Source organism: Acomys minous (genome assembly GCF_964271855.1).
Source record: "Acomys minous genome assembly, chromosome: 10".
Taxonomy (NCBI): domain Eukaryota; kingdom Metazoa; phylum Chordata; class Mammalia; order Rodentia; family Muridae; genus Acomys; species Acomys minous.
This window is the reverse complement of record NC_140491.1, coordinates 119,325,881-119,338,958: the sequence shown is the minus strand read 5'-3', so window position 1 is coordinate 119,338,958 and position 13,078 is coordinate 119,325,881. Positions and strand designations below refer to the sequence as shown.

General features: G+C 38.9%; 2 protein-coding genes across 9 annotated transcripts in view; both read right to left on the bottom strand.

Moving 5' to 3' along the window:
- The window catches only part of LOC311606779 (olfactory receptor 5G29), a 53,322-nt gene that overhangs the window by 15,536 nt on the left and 24,708 nt on the right, over nucleotides 1–13,078 (bottom strand). For 6 of the 8 annotated variants that reach the window (XM_084798187.1, XM_084798190.1, XM_084798191.1 and 3 more), the window contains one exon: nucleotides 3,918–4,071. The exons of the other annotated variants lie outside the window; for them this stretch is intronic. The gene's annotated coding sequence lies outside the window, so the exon portion shown is untranslated. The remainder of the gene's footprint in view (nucleotides 1–3,917; nucleotides 4,072–13,078) is intronic. 8 annotated transcript variants of the gene reach the window in all.
- On the bottom strand, nucleotides 529–2,548 carry LOC311606812 (olfactory receptor 5G29-like). Its single transcript, XM_084798222.1, has 2 exons — nucleotides 2,463–2,548; nucleotides 529–2,207 (listed from the first exon to the last, which is right to left on the bottom strand). Exon 2 carries the CDS (start codon nucleotides 2,191–2,193, stop codon nucleotides 1,249–1,251), a length of 945 nt encoding a protein of 314 aa, XP_084654348.1. The 5' UTR covers nucleotides 2,194–2,207; nucleotides 2,463–2,548; the 3' UTR covers nucleotides 529–1,248.

Sequence of the window (13,078 nt, the reverse complement as noted above, 5' to 3'; positions counted from 1 at the left end):
TAACATGTCCTCTTAACTTCACATGTGTACCATCACACACACACACACACACACACACGCACACGCACACGCACACGCACACGTACACACACACACACTCACACTCACACACACACGCACACACACACACACACACTCACACTCACACACACACACACACACACACACACACACACACACACACACACGAGAGAGAGAGAGAGAGAGAGAGACAGACAGACAGACAGACACAGACACAGACAGAGAGACAGAGAGACAGAGACAGAGACAGCGACATAGAGACACATACACAGAGACACAAACAGAAACAAAAGTAGTCAAGGAAACAGGCATGATCAAATTATTTATGGGCCGGGCGTGGTGGCGCATGCCTTTAATCCCAGCACTCGGGAGGCAGAGGCGGGCGGATCACTGTGAGTTCGAGGCCAGCCTGGTCGACAAAGTGAGTCCAGGACAGCCAAGGCTACAGAGAGACCCTGTCTCGAAAAACCAAAAAAAAAAAAAAAAAAAAAAAAAAAAAAAAAATTATTTATAAAATTAAATGAGATAGTGCGACCCTTTGCATTCCATTTGAAAATTTTATCAGGTATCATCTTTATGACAGCTGAAAAAGAAGTAGCAAATTTTACAAAATATTATTAGTCTAGAAATCTTGAAAGCCACTTTCAAATTCTTTTACCAAAAAGCAACACTATAGGGGACTGGAAAGATGGCTTCCAGGTAAGAGCACTGGCTGATCTTCCAAAGAACCTGGCTTCAACTCCTAACACACAAATGGCAGCTCACAACTGTCTGTAACTACAGTTCCAAGGATCCTGTGTGATTTTTTGGACTCTTCAGACACTGTACACATGTTATACTTACATACCTGAGGCAAAATATCCATACACATAAAACAAGCCTTAAAAACCCAGCAAGACTGCGTGAATTTTCTGATCCTAGGATTGTGTTCAGCCAAAATATTGAAATGTATTAATTTTTCATCAAGGTTTCAACTTTTCATAACTTCAGTTTCATTTGAAACAACTATTATTTGTAATAGTGTATTGGAAATGCAAGTTCATCTAAAATATTTCAATGTTCAGTTAAACTGACTAAAAATGCTAAATCTTTAAGATAGTGTCTACCAAGCTCTGGCACAAGTTTGTGAAATAGCCTGTGATCAGGCACAGCGGCCCTCGGCTCTCATTCCAAGGGTTTTTAACTTATACGTTCCTCCCACACCTAGGTACGACACAGAAAATTCTCTTAGGCACCTAATAGAAAGTGCTTCCGCTCCAGTATTCTCCCGAATGCGTCTTTCACCTCTTTGTTTCTCAAGCTATAGATGAGGGGATTCAACATGGGGATTACCACAGTATAAAATAAGGAGATCACTTTATTAATATCCAGGGAGGAACTGGCATTGGGTCGAACATAGATGAAGAAAAGAGTCCCATACAGAATAGAGACAGCTGCCAGGTGAGAGGAACAGGTTGAGAAAGCTTTTTGTCTCCCGCTGGCTGTCTGAATCTTCAATATTGTGAGCAAGATGCACACATAGGAGACCACAATGATCAGACCACTGAGCACACCTACTGCTCCAGCCAGGACAAAAAGTACCAACTTGTTGATCTTAGTATCTGTACATGCTAGAGACAACAATGGGGAAATGTCACAGAAGAAGTGGTTGATAATATATGGACCACAGAACGGTAAATAAAAGGTTAAAGTTGTGTGGGTCATTGTACTTATAATAGCAATTACATATGACCCAATAACCAACAATACACAGTCATGCTGGGACATAATGAGTGTATACAGCAAGGGCTTACAGATGGCTGCATATCGATCATATGCCATAGCAGCCAGGAGAAGACACTCAGTTGCCACAAAGAGACCAAAGAACCACATCTGTGCTGCACAGCCCATGAAAGAGATGGCTTTGTTCTCTACAAAAATGTCAAACAGCATCTTGGGAGCTACACAAGAAGAAGAGCACGCATCTACAAAGGACAGGTGGCTGAGGAAAAAGTACATAGGAGTGTGCAGCCTGGGGTCTGCCCATATGAGAGTGATCACACCCACATTACCCCCAAGGGTAACAAGATAAACAAAGAAAAACATGATGAAGAGGACAATCTTCTGATGGAGGTCATCTGTGATGCCAAGGAAGAGAAACTCCAGCACTGCAGTCTGATTCTTTTCCTCCATTCGTCAGTTGGGATCTGTCAAAGAGTAAGAATTGTAACTCGGGACTCAGAGGAAGGAAAGCAGGCTACCAAGAAGAGACTTGATACCCTATGAGCATATACAGGGGGAGGAGGTCCCCCTCAGTCCCAGTCATAGGGGAGGGGAGTAAAAGGAAAATGGGAGGGAGGGAGGAATGGGAGGATACAAGGAATTGGGGAATGGGATAACAATTGAGATGTAATATGAGTAAATTAATAAAATATATTTTTAAAAAAAGAATTGAAACTTACCAAACTTAGTCAAGTGATATTTGAAATCAGTGGAAGATTGTCATCAATAAATCTATTATAGACAACTGGAAATATTTAATTAAAAAATCCTTTAAAAAGAAAAAGAAACAATGAATAAAATACAATGTTCTTAAAAAAGAATATAAGATGACAAACTGGGAAGAAAAAGAAGGCAGTCAAAATTTCTCACAACTGTATTCTCCCAATAAATGATTATACCACATAAAAGATGAGGAAAGATGCTAACTTAGAGATCTTGGTGTCTGAAAAGTGTTGGGGGCAAATTATCATAGAATTTGTACAGAAAATTAAGCATCTGCAAAGTTAAAATAACAATTTATTTTACATGATTTTTCATATGTACATAAACATTTTTAAAAGCAATTATCATAATATGTGACTTCTACTACCAAATCAAATTAAATAAAAAGAACAGTGAAGCAATAAATTTATAATAGTTTAGCACAGGTAAAACCTTCAAGACTGTATTTTTGTGTAACTCATGGCTCAATAAATAGTAGCAACTATTCAAACCCCCTAGATCATTATGTATGATCTAGAACATATGTGCTTATACAACAAACTGCTCTTTCAAAGAAAAATCTTTTATCCATATGACTATTAATATGTGAGGCACCACACATATTTTACACATTTCAGATCATTTAAAAGACTTGATCCATATGATTTATTACTATTTTAATGATATCATTATGCTGATGCTGTGTGGGTGTATTTTAAGCAGTTAAATTTTTCTTGACTTTTGAAGTCAAGTTAAACTTTTCTTAGACTTTTCTTGAGCATTTATTGTCCATTGTAGAAACATCCTATGTTCTCATTGTTCACTCCCATGCCACTCAGTTACTAGGTAAGTTAGAATAAAGTATTATATAGATTACTACAGGTTCATAATAAGTTTCTTGTGTATTTATTAATTATTTGAGTGTAAGTTATTTTGAGCCATTCATAAAGTGAAGAAAAGGATTATCATGGCCTTTTCGTATCTAACATTTCAAATATGTTATTTTAGAAATTTTTGCAGACTGTCTATCTCTCTTTGAAATTGTTATATTTCTAATTAACAAATAAATATGTATCTATTTCTGATGTTAGAAAATTATTCTTCAAATATGCTTACACTTTACAAAGATGAAGCTAAGGTATCTAGTGCACTATTTCACATGTAGATTTCTGACTATGGTGCGGACACTGAACATCCTTCAGTGAGTTTCAAGAATGTAATATGCTAGTCCTGCCAGCATATCTAAATCATGTTTATGCTTTAACACGGGCAGATTGGTTTAGAAGTCTCATAGACCAGTTGTGGACTCTAACAATTCTGTTAGTAAAATATGAAAATCTTAAGTGTGGGAGTCCATGTCTTCCCATTTCAAGTCATTATTGTTTCTCTATCGTATTTTAAAACTTTATATTGTCCAAAACTAGTGTACTCACTTCTTTTGGGATATCCTTTCTGCATCTCTCTCACTCACTTTAAAGAAAATGCTCATTTTCTAGAAGGTAGCAGATCTTTCTTCTTGATGGTATCTTTCTGAGACAACTGACTCAATAAATACTTGGAGATGAAAAACTTCCCATCCTGATAGACCTAGGTATGAAGAAAGAGTCCTAGAACTTAACATTGGTTCACATTCTGTAAAGAATAAAGGACTTTATCCTAGGAGCGTACAATAATTCAGAGCCAGGTCCCCAAAGAACTTAAGCCTCAAGGGTTTCCACCTGAAGGGACAAACATTAAATGATCTCAATAGTATTTTGAGCCAAGAATTATTTTCTAACTCTATTACATTCCAAAGTGTGTGTGTGTGTGTGTGTGTGTGTGTGTGTGTGTGTGTGTGTGTGTGTTACTGATCTATCCTCCTTATCATCATCTTTTCTTCCATTAGCAGCGTGGGGTATTATTAGGGATCTGGGACATAATAGAACAGATCATAATCAGATCTTTTTCTTTCATAAAATATGAAAGGAAGCAAAGTAGCATTTGCTTATCTCTAGGTTAAAAAAAAACCAACTATGGAACTTCCAAAGAATCTAGAACCAAGGCCGGGTGTTGGGGTTCATGCTTTTAAACCCAGCAAAAAGAGTACAGGACAGCCAGGGCTGCTACAGAGAATAACCTTGTCTTAAAAAAAAAAAATTAAAAAATGAATCTAGAGCAAGTGGAATTTTTTTTCAAAAATGAAATTGTCAGGAAAAGTAAGTTTTTTTATAAACTGAAGAGGAAATAAAGCCCTGGGATAGATTACCAGCAAGAAGGAAGCAAGGCCAGAAGGTCCCCACTGAAGTGAAGAAAGTAAAAGATTGCTGTTGACAGGACGGCTGTTTTTATTGTTACTCCCACAGATCCATGAGCAGCGGAAATCTTTCCATCTTATGATATCTTCCTCAATTTCTTTCTTCAAAGACTTGAAGTTTTTAATCATAACAAATCTTTTACTTGCTTAGTTAGAGTTACCTCAAAGATACTTTGTATTACTTGATGCTATAATGAAAGGTGCTGTTTATCTGCTTTCTTTCTCAGACCGTTTGTCATTTGTATATGGGAAACCTACTAATTTTTTTTTATTTAATTATATATCTAGCTACTGAAAGTGTTTATGAGCTGTGGGAGTTCCCTGGTGGAATGTTTGGGGTCACTTGTGTTTACTACCCTACCGTATCATCTGCTAATAAAGATGCTTTGCCTTCTTCCTGTTCAACTTATATCTCCCTCGGTTGTCTTCTTGCTCTCGCTAGAACTTCAAGTACTAAACTGAGCAGCTATGGAGAGAGTTGACAACCTTGTCTTGTTGCTGATTTTTGTGGCATTTCTTTGAGTTTGCTTTTGTTATGTTGAGGTGTATCCCTTTTATCTCTAATCTCTCCAGGACTTTTATCATGTAGCAGTGTTGGATTTTGTCAAAAGGCCTTTTTTCTTCATCTAATGAGATGATAATGGTTTTTTTTTCCCTTTCAGTTTGTTTATGTGGTGGATGACATTTACTGACTCTTGTATGTTTGTATGCTGAATTGTTGGATGATCCTGAGTCTCTAGGATGTTCATGCTAGATCTTTTATATATATATACACATACATATATTCTTGGCTTGGGTTTGTGAGCATTTTGTTAAATATCTTTGCACTTATGTTTATGAGGGAGATTGGTATGTAATTTTCTTTCTTTTTTGAGCCTATATGGTTTTGGGTATCAGGGTAACTGTGGCCTTACAAAATGGATTTGGTAATGTTTCTTCTGTTTCTGTTTTGTGGAATAATTTTACAAATATTGACATTGACTCTTTGATACCTTGTTAGAATTCTGTACTAAAACTGTCTATCACCAAGCTATTTTTGGTTGGAAGACTTTCAATTATTGCTTATATTTTACTGGCGATTATAGGTCTGCTTAAATTGCTTATCTGATCTTGATTTAGCTTTTGTAGGTGAGAAAATTTTACAATTTTGAGAAAATTATACATTTGTTTTAGATTTTCCAACTTGGTGGAGTACAGGTTTTTAAAATATAGCCTCATTATTTTCTGGATCTCCTTGGTAACTGATGTTATGTCCCAATTTTTCATTTATGATTTTGTTAATTTGGATACTCTTTCTCTGTCTTTTAATTTCTCAAAGAACCAACCCTTTATTTCATTAAATCTTTGTATTGGTCTCTTTGTTTTTATTTTGTTTAGTTCAGTCCTGAGTTGATTATTTTCTATCATCTACTCATTTGGGGAGTTATTTCTTCTTTTTTTCTAGAACATTCAGATGCAGTATTAAGTTGATAGCATGAGATCTCTCTAGTTTTTTATGTAGGAACTTTGTGTTATGAACTTTCCTCTGAGAACCTCTTTCATTGTGTCCCATGAGTTTGTGTGTGTTGTATTTTCATTTTCATCAAATTCTAGAAAGTAATTTCTTTCTTTATTTCTATTTTCACCCATGTTTTTCATTCAGTAGATAGTTGTTCAGTTTCCATGAGTTTGTAACCTTTCTGGTTTTTTCTGCTAGTGCTGATATCCAGATAATCCATGGTATTCATGGGGTTATTTCAATTTTCTTGTATCTGTTGTGAATTGATTTATATCTTAGTATGTGACCAATTTTGAAGAAAGTTATATGAGATTCATAGTATTAGGTATATTCTTTTGGATAAAATGCTCTGTAGTATGTTGGATCAATTTTGTGTATAATATTTGTTAATTCCAGCATTTTTCCATTTAGTTTTTGTCGGGACAACCCATCTGCTCATGAGAGTGCAGTACTGCATCCTCCACTATCACATTATGAGGGCCAATATATGATTTAAGCTATAGAAACGTTTCCTTTACAAACTTGGGTGCCCCTATGGTTGGGGCACAGATGAAAAGCTTCTGTAAGGCAGAAGACACTGTCAATAGAATGAAACAGCAGTCTACAGATTGGGAAAAGATCTTCACCAATCCTATAATTGACAAAGGGCTAATATCCAATATATATAAAGAACCCAAAAAATTAAATACAAACAAACAAAATAACCCATTAAAAATGGCCATAGAGCTAAACAAGAACTCTCCACAGAGAAATCTGGAAAGGATGAGAAGCCACTTAAAGAAGTGCTCAACATCTTTAGTCAGCAGGGAAATGCAAATAAGGCTGCTAAATACAAATATCCAAAATATTAGGAATGTAACAATTATATAATTCCTGATTGTGTTATGGTTCTTCTCACTATAGGTAGTTTATTGTATATATGTATAATAATATAAATATATATGTAAAAATAAAAATATTTAATACAAAAAAAAAAAAGAAGTAGAATCTTGAGCACCAGTTACCTTCCAATCAGCTCTACCTGGGGCACAGCCAGAAGAGGTGACCTGCAAGCTTCCCCCTGAGTCTCATCACCCACCCTCCCAAGGAGGCCTGCAGGACCCCAGGAACATACAGGTTAGACCTTCCAAACACCACCAGTCCCCTGCCTACTGGGTCACACATCTGAGGCACAACCCGCAGAGGTGTGCTATATGCTGTCCCCCAAGCCGTATAGCCCACCATCCTGAGGAGGCCTGCAAAACCCCATGAACATCAGCTTAAACCCCTCCATGCCTATTTCCTGCTGGCCTAGTCCTCCTGGGGGCACATGCAGCAAATGTGAGCTGCTTTCTGTCCCCTGATGTCAGGCCCATGGCTCTGCCTTTCATTCCTAGGAGGCATGGTGGACCCCAGGAACATTCAGGCCCACCTGGGGCACAATGAACAAAGTCAGGTCTAAGGCTTTGCCTGGTTCCCCAAGAACTCCTTTAGGCATCAGGAACATCTAGGAAGCACCAGGTTGGATAAAGGCCAGCTTAAGAATACAACCAATGTTTTTGGTTCTGAGTCTAGCCTTTAATGGCTAAGCCATCTCTCCAGCTGTAGCCATATTGTGGAGGAGGAGGTCCCCTTCTGTCTGAGGTTTAGGAGAGGGTAATAGGGTGAAAGATGGAGGGCGGTGGGAACAGGAAGATACAAGTGAGGAGAAACATTCAGGATGTAATCTGAGTAAGTTATAATAAATAAAAAATTTTTTAAAGAATATGATCAAAGTGGTTGTACAAGTTTGCTTTCCCACCAGCAATGAAGGAGTGTTCCCCTTTCTCCACATCCTTGCCAGCATGTGCTGTCACTTGAAATTTTTATCTTAGCCATTCTGACGTTTGTAAGATGGAATCTCAGAATCATTTTGATTTGCATTTCTCTGATGACTAAGGACACTGAGCATTCTTTACATGCTTCTTGGCCATTCAAGATTCCTCTGTTGAGAACTCTCTGTTTAGCTCTGTGCCCCATTTTTTAATTTTTATTTGGTTTGTTGGTGTTTAATTTCTTGAGTTCTTTCTATATTTTGGATATGAGGGGACTCTAGCAGAGACTCCTAGTAGCAGGGGCCATAGAGACTGAAGAGGACACTCTCTAACTAGACATGTCTCCTAATAGAGGGAGGGGAACACCAATCTTCCCACAAAAGCTATGACTCAACATTCACCCTGCCTACAAATGTGAGGGGATAAAAACAGAGACGGTGGAGCAGAGATTGAAGGAATGTACTATCGATGCCTGGCCCAACCCAAGACCCACCCTATGCGACAGAACCAACACTTGACATTATGAACGAAACTGCTGTGCTTGCAGACAGGAGCCTAGCAGAGTTGTCCTCAGACAACTGGGATATTTTTTAATTATCTTAAACAGTTTGTAATAGCAGCTTTTAAAAAGAATGTAAGTAAACTTTGCATCATTAAAAGAGTTGCCAAGGTCCAACACTTTATGCAAGAGTTGAAACATATATACATATGTGTATCAAAATTAACCTTAAATTGTATTAATTTACAGTAGTCCATACCAATATACCAAAATTAACCTGATTCTGTATCAATATACAAAAATTTATACCAATGTATCAAAAACAACCTTATTTGAGAATAACAATAACTCCAAGTTAAAGAGTAGATTCTATTTGAAGAGTAGATCCTATTATTCCTATATTATTTGTGTATTACCCCCTTTTTCATCTCAACCCTTTTCCTACTAATAAGAAAAGAAGGATAGAGAAAAGAAAAGAAAGAAATCCCTGAGTCTAAGTTCCTAAACCTTGCCCCCTCACACCCGTCTCCCCCTTTCCCCCTTTCCTTCCCCACGTTGGGTACCAAGGCACCCTGGCACATTAAGTCACTGCTAGGCTAGGTGCATCCTCTCCCACTGCGGCCAGACAAGGCAGCCCAGTTAGGATAATGGGACCCAAAGGGAGGCATCAGAGTCAGAGAGGGCCCCCTCTCCAGCTGTTGTGGGATCCACACGAAGAAAAAAGCTATTTAATAACCTGTAACCAACTCTCCTAAATGACAACAAACATCCATAGACCATTAAACAACCAAAATCATCTAACCTGCCGTATGGGAATGGGACGTCACTCTCTTAAGGTTGCTTCCTACTGATTTGGGTCATCGGATACCTTTCGGAGGGCCCAAAGGAAATTGGGAGAAATGGTTAAACAAGGTAGCAGCAACACTAGTGTCCAACTGCTGAAAAAATGCAGGCTTAAATGAAGTCCTGTCTGGAAATCCAGAGGGCTGGACCAATAGGGATCAGCAGCTCCCTTTGAAGCTGTCCTAGAAGCAAGCTCTGATGAAACAGCCCCTGGGTGGGTCTGAGGCTGGATCATGCAGAATGGTGGAATAAATGTGTCTCAGTGTCATTGAGGATGAGTCCAGTGGAGGCTGTCTCCTTTTTGTCCTGTAAATATAGACGCTCTCACAGTTAACATGCAGTTCTGCAATTGTAACATGTATAGGATGTGCAAAGGTCGGTTTAAGATGATTTTCCACTCTCTGTATGAGCAGATGAAAGTTATCTATCTGTCTTTTAAACCATACCAGAGTGTATACTAAACTGTAACACCGATTTTTATCTATGCCATTTAAAAGAATGGCACTCTAAGCACTGAGGATTTATTGGCTATGCCTCGGCATTCATGTCTCAGCCAGCCTTAAGGCTGTTCCCAAGTAGAGGGGTCAGCATGTATACTATCTATCTTGGTCTTTTTTATTTCCTTCTTCCTGCCTGTAGCCAAGATCTTCATGTGGTGTCTCTCTGTCAAATCTGATTCCCATCAATATGGATGGAGGACATAGCTTTTCTTTTCTTGTTAGAACAAGTGTAAAAAATCTCCTTCCCAATGCAACATGCCTCCTTTCTTCTATTTTGGAATTAGGACCTTTATATGCTGATCCAATTCAGCAGTCCTTTCTAGAACTTGGTAATGTTGTTGGTTTTTTTTTTTAACAGTTAAGCTACTTGTGTCATTGACTTTTTAAATATTCAAAAACCAACAAAGCAGCATTTAAACTATCCCTGGTGTAGTCTTTTTTACGCTCTTCTATTCTATAAACATTTCTTTTAAATTTTTGTCAGATCTCTCCATAATTTCTTGTCCTCCATGACTTCAACATATATCCATAACATAATGGTTTCATGTCATAATGTCCCAAAAGCTGTTATATTCCAATGGATATTCATATCATCAACCCCAGTTTGCAAAGGCACCTCCAAGGTAGTCAGTCACCATCTCTAACAAATGTATAACCTTAAAATTATCCTCCCCAGAATTTTAGGAAAAATTCCATTGGAATTGTGAGTATGTAGCCATAAGTAAAGTCTGGATTTTAAGTTCAATATATTGTATTTCTATGGGTTGATATTTTAATTCCTCAAGCCCCTTTTCTCATCTGAAATTATGTTTCTAATCCCTGGTCTCTTATCCAGCAATCTGTCTCTCAGTTTCTTCCTTCTCGAAGGTTGTTTTAGTTTGATCTTTCTTTAAAAGGATATACAGAATTATAATTTTTACTGAGCATATTGTTATTTGTATGTTCAAAGTCAAAACTAATTGTTTTTCTAAACTAATTTATAGTGGGTCAAAAGGCCCTCTTTTACAACGTCTTCCATCTTTTAATATGGAAATTTTATTTTATTTTATTTTTTAACTATCTCTAAGTCTATGGAGACTTTGTTTTATTATTGAAACTGTTTTTTTTAACTGTTTACAAGTTCAGTTTGTTTGTTGATTTTTGTTCATTTGCATAAAAGTATGATTTTTAAAACAATTTTGCCTGATTAGATGTTCAGCCTTGTTTGTGTTTCTTCTGTTTCTTTGGCTCCTGTTTCCCATGCATTGATGTGCCTGGCTATACCCACATTCCTTTGCACAGGCCTTCTGCCTGACTCTGGCCTAAGACCGGATTGTGTTCCCTCACTTTGCCTGGTCTCAAGTGCCAACCAGGGTTGGGCCTTTGCTCAGCAGGTCATGCCATGCCTCACTCAGACTTGTGGTTTATGGTCCCCACCAGTCTTGTGTTTTGTCTGGTTCTGGGGGCCATGCTCACTGGAAACCTGACCCCTCACTGCTCTGTCTACCTGGCAGGTTCCTGCCTGCTGCTGGCCCTGTGTTCAGCCCAGCTCTGGGCAGAAACCCAGCAAGGCCGGGAGCAAGGCCTGCTTGAAGCTCTCAGCTGAATCCTAGCTCTCTATTTGACCCACTGGAATCATGCAGTACTTAGCAGAGCCTCAGCTAAGGTTTGTGCAAAGCAGAGGTTTTTAAGTGCCACTTTTCTTTTCTCGGCCTCTTTTCCCAGAGGCAGAGCCTAGAAGTTGTTTTGATTTCAGGGAGGTTTTGTACCTCTACACAGAACTTCCTAGATTAGTTTATATTCTATACTCCACATATGGTATGCCAATATGTTGCTGTAAGTTTTTCTCCCTGACACAAGCTCCCAGATAATGACTGATGAGACTCAATATATTATACAAATACCTAGGCCGTATAGCTACTAGGCTCTTTTTCTCTGACTAGGTCATAACTTAAAATATCCCACTTATACTAATCTTAATTCTGCCATGTAGCTGGTTACATGTGCTCAGACACCATGCATCCATTCTCCTCAGATCTTGCCAGCTGACCCTCCCACAATGGCTCTCTCACAGAATCCTTTCTGCCTACCAGCTGCCACACCTCCTATGTCCTTCCTAAGCTATAGTCCAACAGATGTATTATTGACAGGTACTACATCCATACAATACACAATATATTCCTTCTACAAATATAACGTCTTCTCAGCACCTCATAAAACCTTCTCTAAAGCTGACCAAAAGCCTCAACAGACACAAGAAAATGAGAGTAACTCCCTGCATCTTCGCAGACCGCCATGGATAAAGGTTGGTCTTCAACAACAGAGATAGAAAGCCTACAAACTCGTGGAAACTAAATGAATCAATGACTACTCAGAGTCTACTCAATGACCACTGGGTCAGAGAAGAAATTAAATCCTTTCTAGGATTAAATGAAAGTGAAGGCACGCCCGAAATTATGGGTCACAATGAAAGCAGTGCTAAGAGGAAAGTTCATAGCACGAAGTGCCTTCAGAAAGAAATCGGAGAGTGCCGTTCCACATCCGGCAGTGGTCTAGCTTCCGTGTCCGGCAGGCCAGTCCAGGAGCTGTTCGCTTCCAGACTGGAACAGAGAAGCCTCAAGATCAAAGCATCCATTGCTGTCTCAGGAGCAGCTTGGAGAGCTCATGGGGAGTGTCACGGGTGGTTCTTCTAAGATGAGACTGCTAGAATCAGGCCGCAGGGAAAACTCAGAAGTTCCAGAAGCCTGAGATGATACCAAAAGTTCTGTAGTCCTTTGTTCACTTTCCATGCTAAGCAGAGCAGAGGGCGCAGGCGGACACCCAAAACCAGCCAGAAGGAGGTCTGGTGAGACGCAGGCACAGCGGGCACTGCACAGGCCGTCAACACCAGTCTCACGGCAAAGGAGCGGGATTCAGGAGTCAATCTCCGGGTGTCCAGCAGTGAATCTTCCCCAGAATAACGAGAGACAGTCGTGGTGGAGGAGTGGAGTGAGAGAACAAGCAAGACTTCACTTCATGAATCGGGACATTATAAACCTTGGACAGGTGGAAGGGTTTTGAGGGTGAATGTGTTTGATTCTCTGAGGCTAGAGGTACCAGGGATTGTTAATAAACATGTAAGAAAACAACCCTATCATAAGAAGGGAGGTACAGTTAAAGGCTATTATTGGTTGAAAGCCAAGGCCCCAA

Excerpts from the sequence above, each read along its gene's own strand:
- LOC311606812 (XM_084798222.1), bottom strand. The coding sequence starts at position 2,193 with ATGGAGGAAAAGAATCAGACTGCAGTGCTGGAGTTTCTCTTCCTTGGC.